Below are 19,609 nucleotides of genomic sequence, written 5' to 3' on the forward strand. Positions count from 1 at the left end.
ATATTGTAACAAATTCAATAAAGACTTTAAAAAAATTGTCCACATCAAAAAAATCTAAAGACCCAAGCTTGTCATTTTCTTTCTGCAAGGACTCTGATGCACTCAGAAGAATTCTTCCCATACAAAGTCCCTGTAAGCCATCATCACTGCCATAACAGTCAGGTGCAACAACCACTTGGGCCCCCAAGGCACTTGCCTTTTAGTTGGCACTTCATCACAAATAACCACAGGTGATAATTTAATTAATCATGTTGCCACGGCATGCCGTGGATTAGCGGCATCACGTTTCTCATTGACAAGCAGCTTTTAGCACATTCAAACCCAATGACACAACCGGACCAGTTCCCTAATCCCATCTTTTGAGGTCTGTTTCCTGGGACCCCTCCTAGCACTAATTTCTGTGTCAGTCAGTGTCCCGCCAATGAGACAGAAACCACACCAGTCATTGGGGAAAATCTAACATAAAGAATGGTTAGAATGGTTAACTAGGTATAAAGTTGTTAACTAGATAACTAAAAGGATGAAAAGAAAACTGAGATACCATGGAGGCAGCAACAGCAGGAAGCATCTATAACTCCTAGGGCTAGGAGAACAAAGGAAAGAGTTTGGAATTACTAAAACTTAGAAACTTAGAAGACGGGCCCTGGACTTCCCTGGCGGTCCAGTGGTTAAGACTCTGCTTCCACTGCAGGGGGTGCAGGTTTGATTCCTGGTTGGGGACCTAAGATCCCGCATGCTGTGTGGCGCAGCCAAAAAAAAAAAAGAAGAAGAGGGGCCCTACAGAGCTGAAACTCAGACCTCTAAGTCTAGTGCTGGTGTCTGGTGTCTCTGAACTTAGAGGAGGGACCAACACTTCTGAGAAAGAGGTGCAATCCAGATGGTGCTGGTGTCTCTGACTGGGACACCATGAAGCTGGGTTTGTAACTTTTGGGAAAAACTGCAAAGTGGATTCAGCTGTTGCTATAGGAAGGCAATGCTGCTGCTGGGGTGAAGGAGCATTGCTAGGGTGACCTCACACGAACAGGAAGCAGAAGGAAGAAAGGAGTCCTTTCTTCCTCCTGTGACCTCACTATCGCCCTCTCGTGGCCCCTATTGGCAGAGCCCAAAGTAGAGTCAGCTAACAGCAGAAAAGTGATTTGCAGAGTCCCAGCTCCACTATCTCATAGTAGAAAGTAAAAGGGTGGATTTGGAGCTGAGACAATAACTTAATAACTAGCACAAGTGTCTTTATAAAGTATTAGAAGAAAGAGGTGAAAATTAGCTGATTTTCAAGCAGAGGTGAAAGGGAAATGGAGAAAGTCCAAAAATGATGGGCCTTTCAGGGTCAGAAAAGATGACTGCTTCTTGACTACAAATTGTATAAGATCAAAAAATGTCTTGAACAACATGAGGTGAAAGATGTGATTACCTCTAAGGCAAATATCAGGTGAAGAGTGTGGCCTTTCCACTTGCTTCATATGACTTCAATGTAGCCACTATTACGCTGAGAGTGAGGCAAGGGGGTGATGAGGATATAAATATATCAGCTTGAGAATTCTATCTAGGAAAGAACTTGAGTGTGGTTAGTGTCACATGGATCTGACTAGAAGCAAATAGAGCAGAAATCTGTTGTGTTAATTTTGTGTGTCAACTTGGCTAGGCCACAGTACACAGATATTTGGTCAAATAATCTAGATGTTTCTGTGAAGGTTTTTCTTCAGATGAGAGTACCATTTAAAACAGTAGACTTGAGTAAAAGCAGATTATCCTCCATAAATTGAGTGGGTCTCATCCAATCAGTTGAAGGTCTTAATAGAAAAAGGATGGACTTTCCCTGAGAAAGAGGTAATTCTGCCAGTAGACTGCCTTCAGACTCAAATTATAACATCAGCTCTTCCACTGGGCCTCCAGCTGCTGGCCTACCCAGCAGATTGTGGACTTGCCAGCCTCCACAATCATATGAGCCAATTCATTAAAATCTCTATGTATACAGACACATACATACATATGGATACAGATACACACGTACATCTAATTGGTTATGTTTCTCTGGAGAATTCTGACTTATATACCAAAAATATATATATTTTTTTAAAGCTTGTGTCTCATTACTTCTTTTATTTTTTAAATGTAATTTTTTTAAAAAATAAATTTATTTATTTTTGGCTGCGTTGGGTCTCTGTTGCTGCACATGAGCTTTCTCTTGTTGCGGTGAGCAGGGGCTACTCTTTGCTGCAGTGTGTGGGCTTCTCATTATGGTAGCTTCTCTTGTTGCAGAGCTCGGACTCTAGGTGTGTGGGCTTCAGTAGATGTGGCACTCAGGCTCAGTAGTTGTGGCTCACGGGCTCTAGAGCACAGGCTCAGTAGTTGTGGCGCACGGGCTTAGTTGCTCCATGACATGTGGGATCTTCCTGGTTCAGGGCTTGAACCCGTATCCCCTGCACTGACAGGTGGATTCTTAACCACTGCACCACCAGGGAAGTCCCTAATGTTTATTTTTTATTGGAGTAAAGTTCATTTACAATGTTGTCTCTTTTTTAAAAATATTTTTATTATTTATTTATTTATTTATTTGGTTGCACCGGGTCTTAGTTGCAGCCGGGGAGCTCCTTAGTTGTGGCTCAAGGGTTCCTTAGTTGCAGTTTGCCAGCTCCTTAGTTGCGGCATGTGGGCTCCTTAGTTGCAGCACGTGAGCTCCTTAGTTGTGGCATGCGAACTCTTAGTTGTGGCATGCCTGTGGGATCTAGTGCCCTGACCAGGGATCGAACCCGAGCCCTCTGCATTGGGAGTGCGGAGTCTGAACCACTGCGCCACCAGGGAAGTCCCTCCAAAAATATATTTTTTTGTTTTTTTGTTTTTTGTTTGCTTGTTTGTTTGTTGCGGTACGCGGGCCGCTCACTGTTGTGGCTTCTCCCATTGCAGAGCACAGGCTCCGGACGCGCAGGCTCAGCGGCCATGGCTCACAGGCCCAGCCGCTCCGCGGTATGTGGGATCTTCCCGGACCGGGGCACGAACCCGTGTCCCCTGCATCGGCAGGTGGACTCTCAACCACTGTGCCACCAGGGAAGCCCACCTCCAAAAATATTTTGAAGTAACTGTATTGCCAAAGAAATTATGAGCCAAAAAGAAAAAAGAAAAAAGCTTTGACTACCTAAATTTAATATGAAACCTCAAGGGACCCTGAATAGCCAAAACAGTTTTGTACAAGAAGAATAAAATCGGAGGTCTCATACCTCCTGTTTTCAAAACTTACTACAAATCTACAGTAATCAAAACAGCGTGGTACTGGCATAAAGAAAGGCATATAGATCAATGGAGTAGAATACAGAGCCTAGAAATAAATCCTTGCATATACAGTCAAAAGATTCTGACAAGACCTCCAAGACCTTTCAATGAGGAAAGGACAGTCTTTTCAATAAATGGTGCTGGGAAAACTGGATATTCACATGTGTAAGAATGTTAGACCTGGGCTTCCCTGGTGGCACAGTGGTTAAGAATCCACCTGCCAATGCGGGGGACATGGGTTCGAGCCCTGGTCCGGGAAGATCCCACATGCCGCGGAGCAACTAGGCCCGTGAGCCACAACTACTGAGCCTGCACTCTAGAGCCCGTGAGCCACAACTGCTGAGCCCATGTGCCACAACTACTGAAGCCCGCGCACCTAGAGCCCATGCTCCGCAACAAGAGAAGCCACCACAATGAGAAGCCCGCGCATCGCAGTGAAGAGTAGCCCCTGCTTACCACAACTAGAGAAAGCCTGCGTGCAGCAATGAAGACCCAAAGCAGCCAAAAAAAAAAAAGGGCAAAGGGGGACTTCCCTGGGAGTCCAGTGGTTAAGATTCCACGCTTCCACTGCAGGGGGCGCAGGTTCATCCCCGGCCAGGGAACTAAGGTCCTGCATGCCACGTGGTGAGGCCAAAAAAAATAAATAAATAAAGGGCAAAGGATCTGAATAGACATTTCTCCAAAGGTATACAAATGGCCAATAAGCACATAAAAAGATGCTCAACATCACTAATCATTAGGGAAATGCAAATCAAAACTACAGTGAGATACAACTTCACAACCACTAGGATGGCTAGTATTTTAAAAAACGAGAAGAAGGAAAAAAAAAGGAAAATAAGTGTTGGTGAGGATGTAGAGAAATTTGGATCCTTGTGCACTGCTACTGGGAATACAAAATGATGCAAATCCTGTGGAAAACAGTATAGCAGTTCCTAAAAAACAACAACAACACAGAATTAACATATGATGCAGCAATATATACTTCTGGGTATATACCCCAAAGAATTGAAAACAGGGACTTGTACAGGTATTTGTACACCAATGTTCATAGCAGCATTATTCGCAATAGCCAAAAGGTGGAGCTACCCAAGTATATCCCTCAAAGGATGAATGGATAAACAAAATGTGGTATATACATACAATGGAATATTATTCAGCCTTAAAAAGAAAGGCAATTAAAAAAAATTTTTTTTATTGAAGTATAGTTGATTTACAATGTTGTATACAGCAGATAATATTTGTTTCTGGTTTTTTAATGACGACGATAACAATGATGACGATGATGATGATAAAAAATAGCTACCATTCATTAAGTTCTTACTATGTGCTATGTGCTATGCTAGTGCTTTATCTAGTGCTTTATCTCATTTAATCTTCATAACTACTCTGTGTGGTAAGTGATGTCACCCCCATTTTAGAGATGAAAAAACAGGTTTAGAGAAGTTGAGTCACTTGCCCAAGGTTTTACAGGCCCTCCTTCTCTCTCTACATTTTTTCTTTTTGACAATCTCATCCAATATCATGGCTGCTATAATTATCATGTCTGTGTGGATTGCTCCCTGACCCCTCTCCTTGTCTCCTGGTCCACATTTCCTGGCATATGAATGTGCTGATGGCATTGTAAACTCAACATGTCCAAAATGCAGCTATTCTTTTGTTAGTACTATTCTAAACATTTTTCATTTAACTCACATAACTCTGAGATAGATAATATTATTATTCATATCTATGAGGGAGATAGTGTTATCCATGTTTTACAGATGAGTGAACAGAGGCCTAGAGATTCAGTATCTGGCTCACCTTTACACAGCTAGTACACAGTGGAGCTGGGCTTGGGGCTGATTTCAATGCTTAGACCACAATGACAATACCTCAGTTCCACTCAAACTGAGCTCTCCCTGTCCTGTTCTGTTTCCTGCTTCCTATATTCATTCTCTGCCCTTAACTTCAAATCCTACTGTCCTTCAAAGTCCAACTCAAAGGCCATTCCCTACAAAGTCTTTTCAAGTATTCCAAGCTGGGAGGGATCTCCATCTTGTGTGAATTTACAGAGAACTTACTGTGTACCACACTTACCTTTTCCCAAGCTTACAAGTAAAATTTTAATTCATCCTCACCATAAAAAGTTCAAGTAGAGAATACTGAGCAAGAAGTTTAAGTATCTCTTCATTCCCCAGAATTTATTAGTTTTTTCCTTGATTAACGTTCCTGTGTTTCTGCTAGAAACTCTATCAGGCAGCTATTTGAGGACAGGAAGCAGGGCGAGTCTTCTTTAGTCCCCTAAAACAGGCAATACCGAACAATTGCTGAAAGAATCAATCAGTTGCAAATCCCATGAGCCTGCACACACTACATTTTTTGGAGGAGGGTGAGAGGGTCTGTTCAAGAAAAGTGATTTATTTTTTCAGGGGGACTGGTAAAGCCATGTCAAACGCTCCCTCTCCTCCCACCTTCATTAAAGAACAAAAAAGCATCTACTTCTAGGTACATAAAGCGTCTGGTTTCTGTTTTAGCTGGGTCTCAGAAGGAAATGACTTTTCTCTGAAATTGTAGACGCCCAACCCAGCTGCAGCATTGTTAGACCTCAGGGTAAACAGGAAGCTTCCTGCCTTGGGCCCTTCATATCCCTCTCGAAGGCTATTAAAGACTGTTAATAGGATAGTAAAAGGACAGCTGCTGGCCATAAAATCAGCCCATTCCTTAGCTCCTTAGAGAACTAGATCCCTCCAAGGTCAGAGAGAAAACTGTGTCCATCTCCAGGTCACACCAGGTACGTCCACCTAGCTGGGGTCCTCACTTAACTCCTCTGTGATCGGCTGTAACCAGAATGGTCTTTGCAAAATACCAGAGTGATTTAGTTCCTTGGTATTAGTTGAGAAATGAGAGGTTCGCATTTATAGGGTTTCCGGTCCTTGAAATCACTTGTTTCTGGGGGTGACGAGGTCTAGTGTGAATGTTAAGCTGAGACTGCCAAAGCAGTGAAATCATCCCCTACCCTGTGGAGTTTGAGTCACCTCTTCCAGTAGGGAAACAATCAGTTCTGATTATCCCCCCCAAAAGAGGCAAAGAGGTCAATCCATGAGAGCAAACAATCTAGTACTCCTACCTCTGCAATAAAGAGCTGAATCAGGCCCTCAACGCTTCCTGCACACAGGGTGGAAGTCCCCAGATTTGCAGCTGTGGGTGAGGAGGGAGGGAACAGTTTCTGCCAACTGGAGGGACACTAGGGCAGGGGTGATCATCTTTTGCCAAGAAGGGCACTCGGGTGTCTTGGCAGAAGGCAGAGGGCTGTCCCGATCTGTGTGTACATTTTCAGAAGCATTTGACTCTGGACCAAATTCTCTCAGCTGTGCTAAAGCTGGGGCGAGGGATGGGAAATGCTTATTGGCCAGGCTGACTAGGAGCTCCAATAGAGGGTGCTGGGGCTCAGCCAGGAGCGTCCCTTCAGCTGGCAAGTTTAATTTTCAGTCATGGTCAGAGGGAGCGTGTCAATCCATCTATTTCGAAGTTTCTGCTTGTTGGAATTTTTGGCTCAAATGGGGAAAGAGTGGTGATGATGCAGAGCCTCTTACCTGGCTCAAAGAATGAGAAAAAATAGCTCAGCAGGGGTCAAGATTTTACTACAATTATAGAGTCAAGCCCATTACCAAATGGGGGCCAGGAAGATACCATTTCATTCAACCCTGGACTTACCTACAATTTATCAATTCCTGCTGCTGTGTTGGCTCATCTGACCCTTACCTACCAATCAAGAAAGCACAGGCACTCGGGCAGGGCCGGAAAACCAGTCACTGCTCACACATTGAACATTTAGTTGCCCCTGGGCAGGCTTACTTACACAGGACAGGGGAGCCTTATTTGCCAAGTGTCACTGCTCTTCCTCCTTCAGAGGAAACATCACTGAAATTACTCCTCAGAGTGCTGAAAAGAGGAGAACTGGATATTTTTTCCAGTGGGATAAAGTAATTTTCCCCTAGTTTCAGAAGAGGTAACTAAGGCTCTGAAAACTCTCCCAAGGTCACACAGCTGGTAAGTGGGGCTTTACCGAGAGGACCAGAATCCAGGCCTCCTGCCTCCTCATGCAATGTTCTTCTTACCATGACTTTTTTCCCCCAAGTAACTTGTATTAATTATTTTTGCCTCAATTGACCTTTAATATCCAAATGAAGTGTGGATGCAGAGTATGTGGCAGGGTCTCAGCCCTTAATTTGTATTATTTTTTTAAAAAGGTAATTTATGGGAATTCACTGGTGGTCCAGCTCAGTGCTTTCACTGCTGTGGACCGGGTTTAATCCCTGGTCAGTGAACTAAGCTCCCGCAAGCTGTGCAGCCGATAAAATAAAATAAAATAATTTAAAAAAATAAAAAGGTAATTAATTGCAGATATAATCAAAAGTTGTTTAATTTGCATATCTTTGTAAGGTTTTTCATATAAATAAGTGAACAAATCATGAAAAAAAAAAATCAGAAACAATGTCCCATTTAGAAAAGATGGTCCCATTGTACTTAGGCTACACCGTCCAGGCCTCCGCCATCACTGTGTGGACTATGACCAGCTTGTCAGCTAGAGCCTTTGATGAAATTCACATTTAAATAATTTACATTTAAATTTACGTGTGGGTAGGTGGTAAGTTTAAGACTATCTCTGCTATGGTTGATTGACAAGACAGATCCAGGTATGCTTTAGACCTGGAATAAGATTTCTTCATTTACAGAGAAAACAGTTACTACCCTAAAGTCTGCCATAGCCAGGACCAGAAGGTGCTCTCTAGAGGCTCACACTTCTCCCATTCCTAACCAACCTTCAAGGAGAGAGAGGTTCTAACGGGCAGAGTAAGGGTTCCAGGGCAGCACAGGCAGCCCCAGCATGTATTTGTACTTTCAGACCTTGGTTAAGTCTGCTTCAAGCCTGTCTCCTAAGTCTCCAGGTCATGTCCAAGGTAGGAAGTTGCAATGCAGGAGTAGTCCCAGGAGCCAGTAAGTCAGGAAGTAGCCTAGAATGCACCGTGTGACCAGAGAACAAGTTTTCCAGTTGTACAAGAGTCCCATGATAGAGTTTCTGGGGACCTTTTGTCCTGGTGGGGAGTCCCCTGAAAGAGGCTTCCAAGGCACAGTCTCTAGGGATCTCAGCAGTGGTTCTTGATCTTGAAGCAAGTGAGCTGAAAACCAGTACACAATAGGAGTGGAGGAGCATAAAAACCTGGTGAGAACCTGGAAATCATAAGAGGGGGAAAACCCACACATTTACTGGAATGTCACTGCCTCAAATTGGATGAGCCTGGGACTTCCCTGCTGCTGGGTGAGCTATAGCTCTACGACTACAAATGTATTACACTGGAAAAGATATTCATTCAGCAGAGCTTAGGATCTGCCTTATAAAGCTGTGCATGACGCCAGCCAGGTGACTGCAATGTTACAAATAAACATGGCTACACACTGATTACCACAATAATGGGCCAACTGATACTAAAAATTCTATGGGGGGGGCGGCGGGTGGTCAGGGGACTTCCCTGGCAGTCCAGTGGTTAAGATTCCACGCTTCCAACGCAGGGGGCGTGGATTCGATCCCTGGTTGGGGAACTAAGATCCCACGTGCCACGTGGCATGGCCAAAAAAAAAAAAAAAAAAGTCTGTGGGGTCCACTTTTAGCCCAGGGCCAGGACTCTGATCCCCTGCCCCCTGAAACGGTTCCCTCATCCCACGGGGATGGCAAAGCAGAGAGAAAGGGGGCAAGGGATCCTGTGGTTCAACACTGTCCTTCTAGGGAAGCTCAGAGCCAGGTCTCCAAATGGCCCCCCCTCGTCTATCCTTGAAACTCTAAGCTTCGCTGGCACTCACTCTACTAGCTCATCCAGCTACAAACACAGAGTGCTCCTTTCTATTTCCCCTGTGCCTCTTAGTCACATAGCGCAGAGAACTTTACAAACAGCCAATGTGCGCCTCCAAGAGGCAGAAACTGCTGAGGAGTGGCCAGCATGGAGACAAAAAGACTTCCTCAGGGTTTATGGTGGACCTGGGGCCACAAGTAGGAACCAAAAAAAACAGGATGTATGATCAAACCCTTCCCATCCCTCTCTATCCTCCCCACTAACCGAACATTGCACAAGAGAGCTCCTCTGAAAATGGAGCACCTGCCAGAGCTCAGAGTACCTCAGAAAGTCGACATTCAAGCAGACATTCTGGGTATAGTTGTAAGTTAGGGGAAGGTCCCAGAGATACCCTCTGTGCTATTCCTATAACTCAGTCAGATCAGGTCCTTTCACAACTCTCGTTGTCTTCGCACATGCCCTTCCATTTGCCCAGAATGTTCTTCCTCTGCTTCTTAAATGGAATTCCTTCTTACCCTTCAGGACCCAGCCTAAATATGATGCCCTCCTCACCTCCTTCAGCCAGTTAGCTACTTTTTCCTCTGTGCTTCCACAATACTTTACGTCAAAAATATCTCCAATTCCATCCCACTATACTATAATTTAAGCCGTTAAATGTCTGTCTCTCCATTTTGACCACAAGACCTACCAGGGCAGCAAACTTATTTATGTTCTAACCTCAGTGATCTGACCCAGGGACTCACACTAAAAACACCCCCAAATAGTTGTTGAATGAATAAATTAGGTACAGGTCACTCAAATGGGCGAAGTTAAAGGTCTTCCCTGTCCCCGACTGAGGGCTTTGGCCCGTGTTCCCACCTTTTCCCAGCCAGGAGTCCACCTCACCTGAACATGCAGGCACAGACCACCAAACAGCAGCAGCGCTGCAGCGTGGACCAGGTACACGAACACCCGAGGACTGAGGAATCCAGGCTCAGGCTTCTCTGGGGTCTCTCTGTTCTTGCTCCTTTGCATCCCAAGTGTAAGGCAGAGCCAAGGATGGGTGGTCACATATGTCCAAGTTGCCCAGGCAACCAGTATAGCCACTGGCGCAGCCAGTAGAAAATTGGGCACCTGCTTGAGTTCATAGTATCTCAAAAAGCCAACATTCCAATAGATATCCTGGATGTAGCTGTATATTAGGGGAAGATCCCAGGAGCACCAAGGCGGCTCATTTCCCTCTACGATTCGGTAGCCCTTGTCCACAGCTAACTGCAGCAAGGGCTTAGGAATGGGGTAGGCTGGGCCTGGCAGACAGAACTGGGTATAGGCGTAATATTGAAAGAGGGCAAAGGGAAGGCTAAGTGTGAGCACTGACAGGAACACAGAGCCCATCAGCTTCAAGAGCTGTCTCAGAGGATTCCGCACCATGAGAGAAGAGAAAAAGCCTCGGCACTGAGAATGCACGAGGAAGCCAACGTTGACCAGCCCGTTGGAGCGCACACCAGTGGCAAGGGCAAAGAGGAGTCCACTAGTCCAGCTTCGACCCCTTTCCAGCTGCCCCAGGGCGCTGAATGTCAGGAGGGCAAACAAAGCTTCTGAGTAGCCAGCCGCCAGGAAGACATTGGCGGGGCTGAGGCAGAAGAGCAGCGCTCCATAAAAAGCCTGGCGGGGACAGCGCAAAACCAGACAGCCCAGGTCATGAAGCGCAAGTGCGGCCAGCACGGAGAACAAGGAATTGAGCGATGCTACTGAGATTAGCAGGCAACTCCGTAGGCTCAGTAACCCCCACAGGGGTCTCAGCAATTCAGTCCCCACCAACAGGACCAGGGGGAAACCGGGGAAGAAGGCAAAGTTGTGCTCATACAGGTAGCCATGCTCAGCAATGAACAGGAAGTGTTCAGCATCCCAGTGAGACAGGCCGCCCAGGAGACTTTCCACAAGTTGGTCCACAGAGCCGGAGGGGGCGAGGCGAGGAGGTGAGAAGGCTTCCGCATGATGGTCTGGGATGACGGCATTGAAGAGAGCCTGTGGGATGAAGGAGAACTAGGATTTTGGTTGAGCCAGTGGAAGCATTACCATTTAATAAAATGAGGAGAAACAGACATGTTGGGGAAGAATCACAAGTTCAGTTTGAGATGGACATTCCAGTGCAGAGGTCAACGAGACAGTGAGATATATGGGTCTGAGCGTCAGGAGAGCAATCAGGGCTAGAGATATAAATTTGGGAGTCATAAGTATATGGATGATATTAAAAGGTGTGAGACTGAATGAGATCACCCAGGGAAGAAGTGCAGATAGAGAAAAGAAGAGATCTGAGGACTGGGCCTCAGACATGTCAATATTTAGAGGCTCGGAAGAGAGTGAGGATCTAGCAATAAAGGTAAAGAAGGAAGGTCAGTGAGGTAGGGAGGAAACCAGGAGAGCATGGTGTCATAGAACCAAGTAAAGCAAAGGAGTGATCGGCTCTTAAATGTTGCTGATAGGTCAAGTAAGATGGGGACTGAAAACTGACCACTGGCTTTAGCAATGGGAATGTCATTGGTGACTTTGACAAGAGCTACTTCAGTGGAGTGGAGACTGTATCTACTGTCTCACTTCTTCCCTTCTCTGCTGAACCCAGTCCAGAAGACTGCCTGGACTGGGTTCAGCAGAGAAGGGAAGAAGTGAGACAGTAGATACAGACAACTGTTTGGAGGAGTTTTCCTGTAAAGGGAAGCAGAGAAATGGGGTAGTAGGTGAATGACATTGTGGGGTCAAGAGAAATCTTGTGTTTTTTTCCAAAGGCGGGAGGTAAGTATTTGTTTGCCAATGGGAATATCCAGTGGAAAGGAAACCACTGAGTATGCAGGCGAGAAAGGGAAGAATTGCTGGAGCAGGCAAAAGGGGATGGAATCTGCTTTGGAGGTGGAACTGGCCTTAGAGAAGAGACAGACAGTTCATCCACCCTTCAGTAGTGAAGGCACAGAGGTGCAGATGTAGGTATGCTGATGGCTGTAGTGGAAGTATTCAGAAGGTTACTTCTTATTGCTTCTACTTTTCTGAATTTTCACTCAGGAAAACAAGCTGGGGAAAAGGTGCTAGAGACTTAAGAGGAAAATGTGTAAAATAAGTCATCTATGACCCTAGTTCTCAAAATAGGCTGTGCACTGGAATCGCCCAAGGGGTTTCAAAAATACTGATGCCTGGGTTTCCCTCCTGCTACAACATTGATGACTTAACCAATATGGGGTACAGCCTGGGCATTTAGATTGTTTTTAGCTCTCCCAGCTGATTCTGAGGTGCAGAAAAATTTGAGAGAATGGGTGAGCGACTGGACCAGGGAAATACACTAAGATTGCCAGGCAGCACTAAGGACTCACTTGGGTTAATGATATTGAATACAAAGAGACTAGTTAACACAGTTGTGTGCTTTTCTCTGGGCAGATGCATGCATGGAGTAGACACAGAATTGAATTTAACCATGGCTGGGCTTTTGTCTTGTGATTAAGACATAGGGAGAAGGGAGCGAGTGAGTTGTACGTGTATGCATGGTGGACCATGGAATCTAAGCTGGGTAAGAAGTGGAGCTGAAGCCATGAGGCAGGTGAGGGACAGTGAAACCATGGTAGAATCAATGGATAAGTCCTGAGGGAGTGGAAGAATCGTTAGAACTGGGGTAGTGGAGGGAGTGAACTGGAAAGATAGGAGATAGTGGTTAGATGTATCAGCTTTACTAATATTGAAACCACCAAGAAATATACAGTAGTGCTGGAAAGAGTAACAGTGAATCAGTAGCTAAAACCTTCAAGAAATGAGGAGGAATGAGTTGTCGCTAACAGAGATGACAGCAACAACAAAGGGTAACTGGGGTATAACCTGATGGCGCGAGCTTTAAAGCTGGAAGGCGGGGAGGGGAGGATAATGAAATAGCATTATTATTAAATGTCTTTTTGCCCCGTTAGATTTGGTCAGCTGCTTAAGGGAAAAGAGATCGTGACTTTTTATACTCCCACCTAGCATAGTTCTTTGACCAGGGCAGGAACTTAATAAAATTTGGTGGTTGAGCGAACAGTATAGAGGAAACATACTTGTTTCCAAATCACTATCTGAATTAGAACCCAGCTGTCCTGGTACCCTATCCCAGATGCAGAGTCACAGTATTGCTCCCTTAGTTCTGTCAATCATTCAGCTGATGCTGGTTCAAAGCCATCATCAAGTCAGTTTTCCAGCCTAGCAACAGGAGTATAACCTCATTTTTAAGGCTCTTCCCTTTTTCGGTCAGTTTCTTTATCAGGCCACTTCAAACAGTGAAAACAAGTGGGACAGGAGTGACAGTCACAGGTAACAGCCCTAGTCTCCAAGTTGAAGACACTTCTAACTCAACCTGGGACCCAGCAGAGGCTGTTATGCCTCATATAGTGGGGGAGGAGAGAAAAAAGGAGTTTTCCACAAAGGAACCACCGATGAGCCTCAGAGAGAATGTGCTTGTGATGAAAGGCACATATAATATGCTAATAGAACATCCCTAGGGTGTTGACATACATTCAACAATAACAGATACTGAAGACCTACTAAGCACTGGGCACTGTGCTAGGCACCATACAGAGTTCATATATACCTGAAATTTGATTAAAATATGTATCAAGGGCAGCCTTGGAGGGGACAGGGAATTGCAAAATGCATTCTGCGGGTTGTGTGTGGGTGAGACAGCAAGGGGACACAGCTGGGGGAAGAGTAGGAGACACTGCTGACTAAACAAATATACACAGAGGGTCTCAGGACAGTGCCACCTCTCTCCCACTCAACTGACTGATGCAACGCTCAGTCTCCCGGTCAGGGGACCCAGGGCAACGCTTTGAGCTGTCACACCCTAAACCAGAACACACCTGTTCTGGTTACAGAACATCATGGTCTGCTGGAAAGACCACTAGCCCAAGAGTAAGGAAACCTGGGGTCTGATTCTGGTCCTTCTCTAACTTGCCTTGTGACTTTAAGGAAGCCATTTATCCTTTCTGGGCCTCAGCTACTTCATGTATAAAATAAGAGATTAATAGATCAAAATAAAAAAATAAATAAATATAAAATAAGAGATTAATAGGTCATATCTACGAGTCCTGCCCACTTTTCAGCTATGTGGCCTAGGTCTCTATAGTTCTAACCACATGGTCGGGGGGGGCGGCGCATCTGGGAAAGGGAAAGAAGATGAGGCCTATTCTTAATGTCTAGCCCAGTCATGTGGCAATGGCATGTTCAGGACAAAAGATCAGAGACTGACCTGCAGCACCAGAGTCAGGACACGGCAGCTGACTGCAAACCCCAGGACCTCTTTTCGGGATGTGTCCAGGGGCCACATCCTCTCACCACCAGGAATTCAGGGGGGCTGCTGCCAGGGCTGAACTCCCTCAGGCTTCTAAACTCCAAAACCCAAAGAGGAAATGTCACACATGGGCAGAAAGTAAATTCTTGAAAGCATTCTTCATGAAAACATCACCCCTGCTTCAGGACTACTACGGCAGACTTAACCACCTTACTTTCCAGATGAGGAAAAAGCATCTTAAAGGCTGATGGGACCTCTTGGTGTCACTCTGAAGCACTGTATTCTTGTAGGGGAAGTTCCACACAGATAGGCATGGAGCTGGAAAGCTAAGCTCACAGAAAACCTTTAAAAGCCTGTTGAGTGCCCCTATCCAGGAACTAAAGACCTGGGTTCAAGTCCTGACTTTGTCGTTCATAAGTTCTCATTTTGTTCTTCTAAGCCTCAGTTCTCTGTGTATAAAATGAGATCGGGGGACTTTCCTGGTACCACAGTGGTTAAGAATCCGCCTGCCAATGCAAAGGACACGGGTTCGAACCCTGGTCCGGGAAGATTCCACATGCCGCAGAGCAACTAAGCCCACGCGCCCTAACTACTGAGCCTGCGCTCTAGAGCCCGTGAGCCACAGCTACTGAGCCCACGTGCCACAACTACTGAAGCCTGCGTGCCACAACTACTGAAGCCCATGCGCCTAGAGCCCGTGCTCTGCAACATGAGAAGCCACCGCAATGAGAAGCCCGCGCACCACAAAGAAGAGTAGCCCCTGCTCACAGCAACTAAAGCCCACGCACAGCAACAAAGACCAATGCAACCAAAGATAAATAAATAAATTTATAATAAATAAATTAATTAATTAAAAAAATGAGATCGGACTATTTTGCCTGTCTCATGAAATTGTCACGATGGTGAAATGGACTGAAGTGTGAAGAAGTAGTACCAAATCTATATTGTGGTTGCCGTTATTTAGTGTGTGCCCTTTCTCTGTTGCCCAGAATAATAAACTAGGTCCCAAACCAGAGTCCCAAAAGTGGGGCATAGAACTGAACTGGAAGACCATAATGACTACACACTCTAGTTAAGCTCTCTGATGTGTGTTCAGCTGGTCTGTTAAATTAAGTGGAGAAGGAAAAGAAAACCACCACTCAGCAGGACTTCAGCCAGCTCACATTGCTAAAACAAACTTAGGGGGACGACAGAGTCGACTACTAGGGATGGGGAAAACTGTTATTTCCCATCTCTTTGTTGGAATGGCAGCAATGTATAAACAACTGCAAAGCCATTCTGAGGGAAGGAATGCACTTTAAGGCTTTTTTTTTTTTTTTTTAAACAATTCCTTGTGCTAAAAGAAGTAGCAATGGCTCCTACGGAACCAGTCGGAAATCAGAAGGAAGGGCAAGAGCATCAGAGGCAGCTCATCAACTTGGGGTGAAGAACTAACGCTAAAAGAAAAAATACTAGAACTGAAAAATTAACAGGGAGGCCTGGAAGACTTTTCTTCCTTCTCCTATCTGGCTAACACCTATCAAACCTTTAGGGTATCACTTGTTTCTGGAATTCTCTGACTCTCACTAGACTATGTGATATGCTCTCATTACACTCTGCCTTGTCGTCTTCATTGCTATTGCTTATTTAGGTTGTTTATGAGGGCAGGGGCTTTGCCTATCTTGCTCCCAACTATATCCCCAGGGCCCAGCACTACAAACAAGCATTTTAAGCCTGTGTTCTAATTGAGTGGAAGTAGTAAGCACTGGATATGGCTTCACCAGTTCATTGGCTCTGGATATAAAATCCCTGCCCCGAGTACTCCTCCCACCATATCTCATGTTGAGAGCAAAACGACAAAGTCACAGAAGCCACAGGAAAATACAATTTCTCCAGAAAACTGGCCATAAGCAACAGTTCTCTTTCCTCTCAGCACAAGGGGGCGCCTGTTGCTTACTCCATCACCAGGAGGCCTGGAGGAAGGGAGGGGCCACAAACGCCACACCGGTTTGCTCATCAAAATTCAGTTCAAAGGCAAGCTTCTGAAATCCCCCCAACACTGCCAACATCTGACTCGCCGAATCGAGAGGAATCGTAGAAACAAGCACAGCCAACCTTACACGGCCGCTGGTTCTCCATCCGAGGGTGAATTCACTTTTTCCCTTCCTTCATTTCCCACCCACATGCAGAAGAGTTGGGAAAAGAAAAGCACGGAACCCACCTCTGCCTCTTCACCAGGCTTCCATTCTTCCTTTCCTTTCTCCAGAGTCAAGCTCTAGACCCAGCGATCACAGACGACTTGTAGCCTACACTTAGTTTACAGGTAAACCATGTGAAAACAAAAATAAAGCCAGTGAGCTCTCCCTCTCAGCTAATTGCGGGCTTCACTTCCCAACAACCCGTTTACGAAATCACAGGCCCTCTGAACTGGCAGGACACTTACAGAGCAACTAGTTTTACTCTATTTTCCCGTGAGATAAATATGCCCCAGAGAGGTGAGTAATAAGACTCTCCAGAGTTTTTACGTCAGAGATCTCATTAGACCCTGTGTAATTACCATCGCCATTTTATGGATGTGGAAACTGAGGCTCACTGGGGTCAAGTGGCACTCCCAAGGCTATATTTAAGGAGAATTTTTTTTTTTTTTTTTTGTCTGAAACATCAATCTTTCCACCAGCCGAAACTCCTGCAAAAGGGGATGCGCTCTTTCAGAGCCAGAATTACAACCAGGGTCTCCCAACTCCCAGCCCAGGACTTGTCCAGTGACAGCGCATGCTCTTGCTGGCTATGCTTAGGGCAGGGAGGGCCCTATCTGAGCAGATAGGAAAACCTGTTGAATCGGAGCCCAGGACTCACATCCTGGGATGTAAGACTAACATCCTCGGGGTCGGGCGCGGGGTGGGTGGTGGTGTTCGGACCCAGGGTCCTTAGGACCAGAGGTCTTGATGGCCGCCGCGAGGCAGGGGCCGCCTTCTGCCAGCCTAGGCGCGTCCGAAGCCCGTTCTAGCCCTTTCCTTTCGGACACAGTCCCAAGAGGGGATTGGGCATCGCCTCTCCCCAAAGGGGCCACGGCTCAGAGGTTACTCCCGAGGGGGCCGGCGAGGCCCGGCCCGGCCTAGGGCCGGAAGGCAGGGGAGGGCGGGAGGCTGTAACGGAAGAGGCGGCCCTGGGAGGCCGCTATGGCGGAGGGGCGGGGCTCCTCGCTTCTCGGCGGCCTCCGCCTCATTTCCCTCGGCCTCCGTTTGACAACTTCCCTCCCCCCAGAACTCCTAGGCTCCCAAGCTGGCGCCGGATCCCCAGCGCCCGCCGGTCTCTACCTCCCAGGCGGGGCCCGAACCACAGTTCCTCCATCCGGGGCCCAGAGCGGCCGCGCCTGCGTACTGGCTCCGCTGATGGCGGCCCCGCCCCGCTCCTGCCGGGACTCGGAGCTGCCCCGCCCCCCGCCGCAGCGGCCATGTTGAGTCCGGGCGAGCGGGGTGTGGATGGAGTGAGCTGGATCCTCCGCTCTCCTCCGCCTTGGCACTTTCCCGCTTTGGTGACACCAGGGGTTCCTCAGCCCCTTCCCCCCGCCTTCAGTTAGTCCGCCGGGGCTGCTGTCTCTGAGTCGGTGCTCTTGCCCCAGTTGCACCCCACAAACATCCACTGAGTTCCCGTGTGGGCCAAGGCCCTCGGAGTTGGGGGCTGCCCCGCGGCCTCTAAACGGAAGGCAGAGCCGCACTTTCCCTGCTGTCAGGCAACAACAGCTCAGTACAGGGCCTAGCACACAATAGCTGTTCTCTGAAGGGAAAGAAAAGCCTGCTTGGGGCTTCTGTGGCCGGGAGCGGCCCCCTGCGTCCTGGGCGTGAAGAAAGTGGGGGTTCCCCCCGACTTTCCCCTCCTCCGGCTGCTCGGGACCTTCGCTCCCGCTGCAGCCCGCGGCCCCACCTCCCGTGGCTGACGAGGGCGGTGAAGGAAACTTCAGAGAACGACCCCCAGGACTCCTTTCTCCTTCCTTACTCAAGCAGTTTCTCTCTCGTAGAAAGTGGGCCCAAAAAAGCAGAAGAAAGAGAGAAGCTAACTCAACAGAACTGTCTGTGCGGGAGGAGCGGCCAGTTGGGAACCCTGTAACGGAAACTGTTAGAACAGCTTTGCACCCTCCTTAAAGGAAATAGATAATAAATCCTTCTCCGTTGGTGGATTTCTCGTTTCTCAGGATTCCAAAGCCGCCTGTGGTTTCAGTTATCTGCCCTCCAAACGAAGCTAGGGTCTGGGTTAGCCTCTGGCCACAGCCCTGGCGGAGGGAGGGCTTTATCTTCCGCAACAGCTACTACTGTGGGTGGGAACAAAAGAGGTGGTTGCTCTCGCTCCAGGCGAAGACAGCGAATCCACAGCAGTTCTCTGGGGGCCAGGGACTGTGCCTTTTGATTCTTTATAGCTCATTTCAGGCCCTGGGACCTGAACTGCCCTCAGGTATTTGTTGTGTGTAAGGTGGATAAATCACGTTTTAGTTGTGGTGTGTTGAAGGAGAAGGGGGAAAATGGAGTTTAGAACCCCAGGTTTTTCGGTGACACACCCTTGTTCTCAGCTCCGGAGGGATGTGAGTGAATCGGCAGAGCCGTGGGGCACACTCGTGCCTGGGGCCTAAGGTTGTGGCTTGAATCTCTAGAAGTCTGTGAGGCTCCAAGCAGTACTGTGTTTGCAGAGACAAAACTGAGAAATGAACTATCCTTCCTTTGTGGATTCACAAGGGAAAAAGACATGCATTCTTTACGTTCCCTCTGTTCACACCAAATTCCCTCAAAAATCTGTTTGTAAAAAGGACAGGGGTCTCTTTTGACACATCAGAATGTTTTTTAAAAGCTCAACTGTCACCCTTTAGAGGTAGAACTTTGTCCAGCTCTTCAGCCCTACTTTCTTGCAATCTCTCCTTCCTTTCCTTCTCTACTACCCACCCCCCTTCTCTTCCGCTCTGTTTCCTGTTTCATTTTCTGGCTGCTGCTCCAACTGGAAAACAAGGAAGCTGAATCTTGTGCTCTCAAAGCTCTGGCTTGTCAGAATGCAAGAGGACTAGGTGGGGTGGGAGGGGTTCTGGGCCTTCAAGGCTGTGAGTAAGTAGTGGAGGAGGCAGCTCTCTCCAGTCTGCTTTTAGAGTCTGCAGCTAAAATGGAGCCTGCATCTACACAGGGAGCCCCTGAGCGGCCAGCACTGTGGGAGAGCTGGAGAGACAGGGACGTATCCCAGGGCTCCCAAAAGATTCTACACCGCCCAAACACTTCCATAA

At 47.1% G+C, this 19,609-nt stretch overlaps 1 protein-coding gene across 2 annotated transcripts; it reads right to left on the reverse strand.

Annotated features, from left to right (window-relative positions):
* Nucleotides 1-5,943: 5,943 nt before the first annotated feature.
* Nucleotides 5,944-16,660, reverse strand: PIGV (phosphatidylinositol glycan anchor biosynthesis class V). Of its 2 annotated transcripts, none has more exons than XM_082857967.1 (4): nucleotides 16,571-16,660; nucleotides 14,329-14,463; nucleotides 9,978-11,099; nucleotides 5,944-8,475 (listed from the first exon to the last, which is right to left on the reverse strand). In XM_082857967.1, the coding sequence occupies exons 2-4, from the start codon at nucleotides 14,404-14,406 to the stop codon at nucleotides 8,194-8,196; spliced, it is 1,482 nt and encodes a 493-aa protein (XP_082714093.1). In that variant the 5' UTR covers nucleotides 14,407-14,463; nucleotides 16,571-16,660; the 3' UTR covers nucleotides 5,944-8,193. The 2 variants fall into 2 exon arrangements, with proteins under 2 accessions (XP_082714093.1, XP_082714094.1); XM_082857968.1 differs by having other exon boundaries at nucleotides 8,276-8,423.
* Between the last annotated feature and the right edge of the window lie 2,949 nt (nucleotides 16,661-19,609).

Source organism: Leucopleurus acutus, assembly GCF_964270905.1.
Source record: "Leucopleurus acutus genome assembly, chromosome: 2".
NCBI lineage: Eukaryota > Metazoa > Chordata > Mammalia > Artiodactyla > Delphinidae > Leucopleurus > Leucopleurus acutus.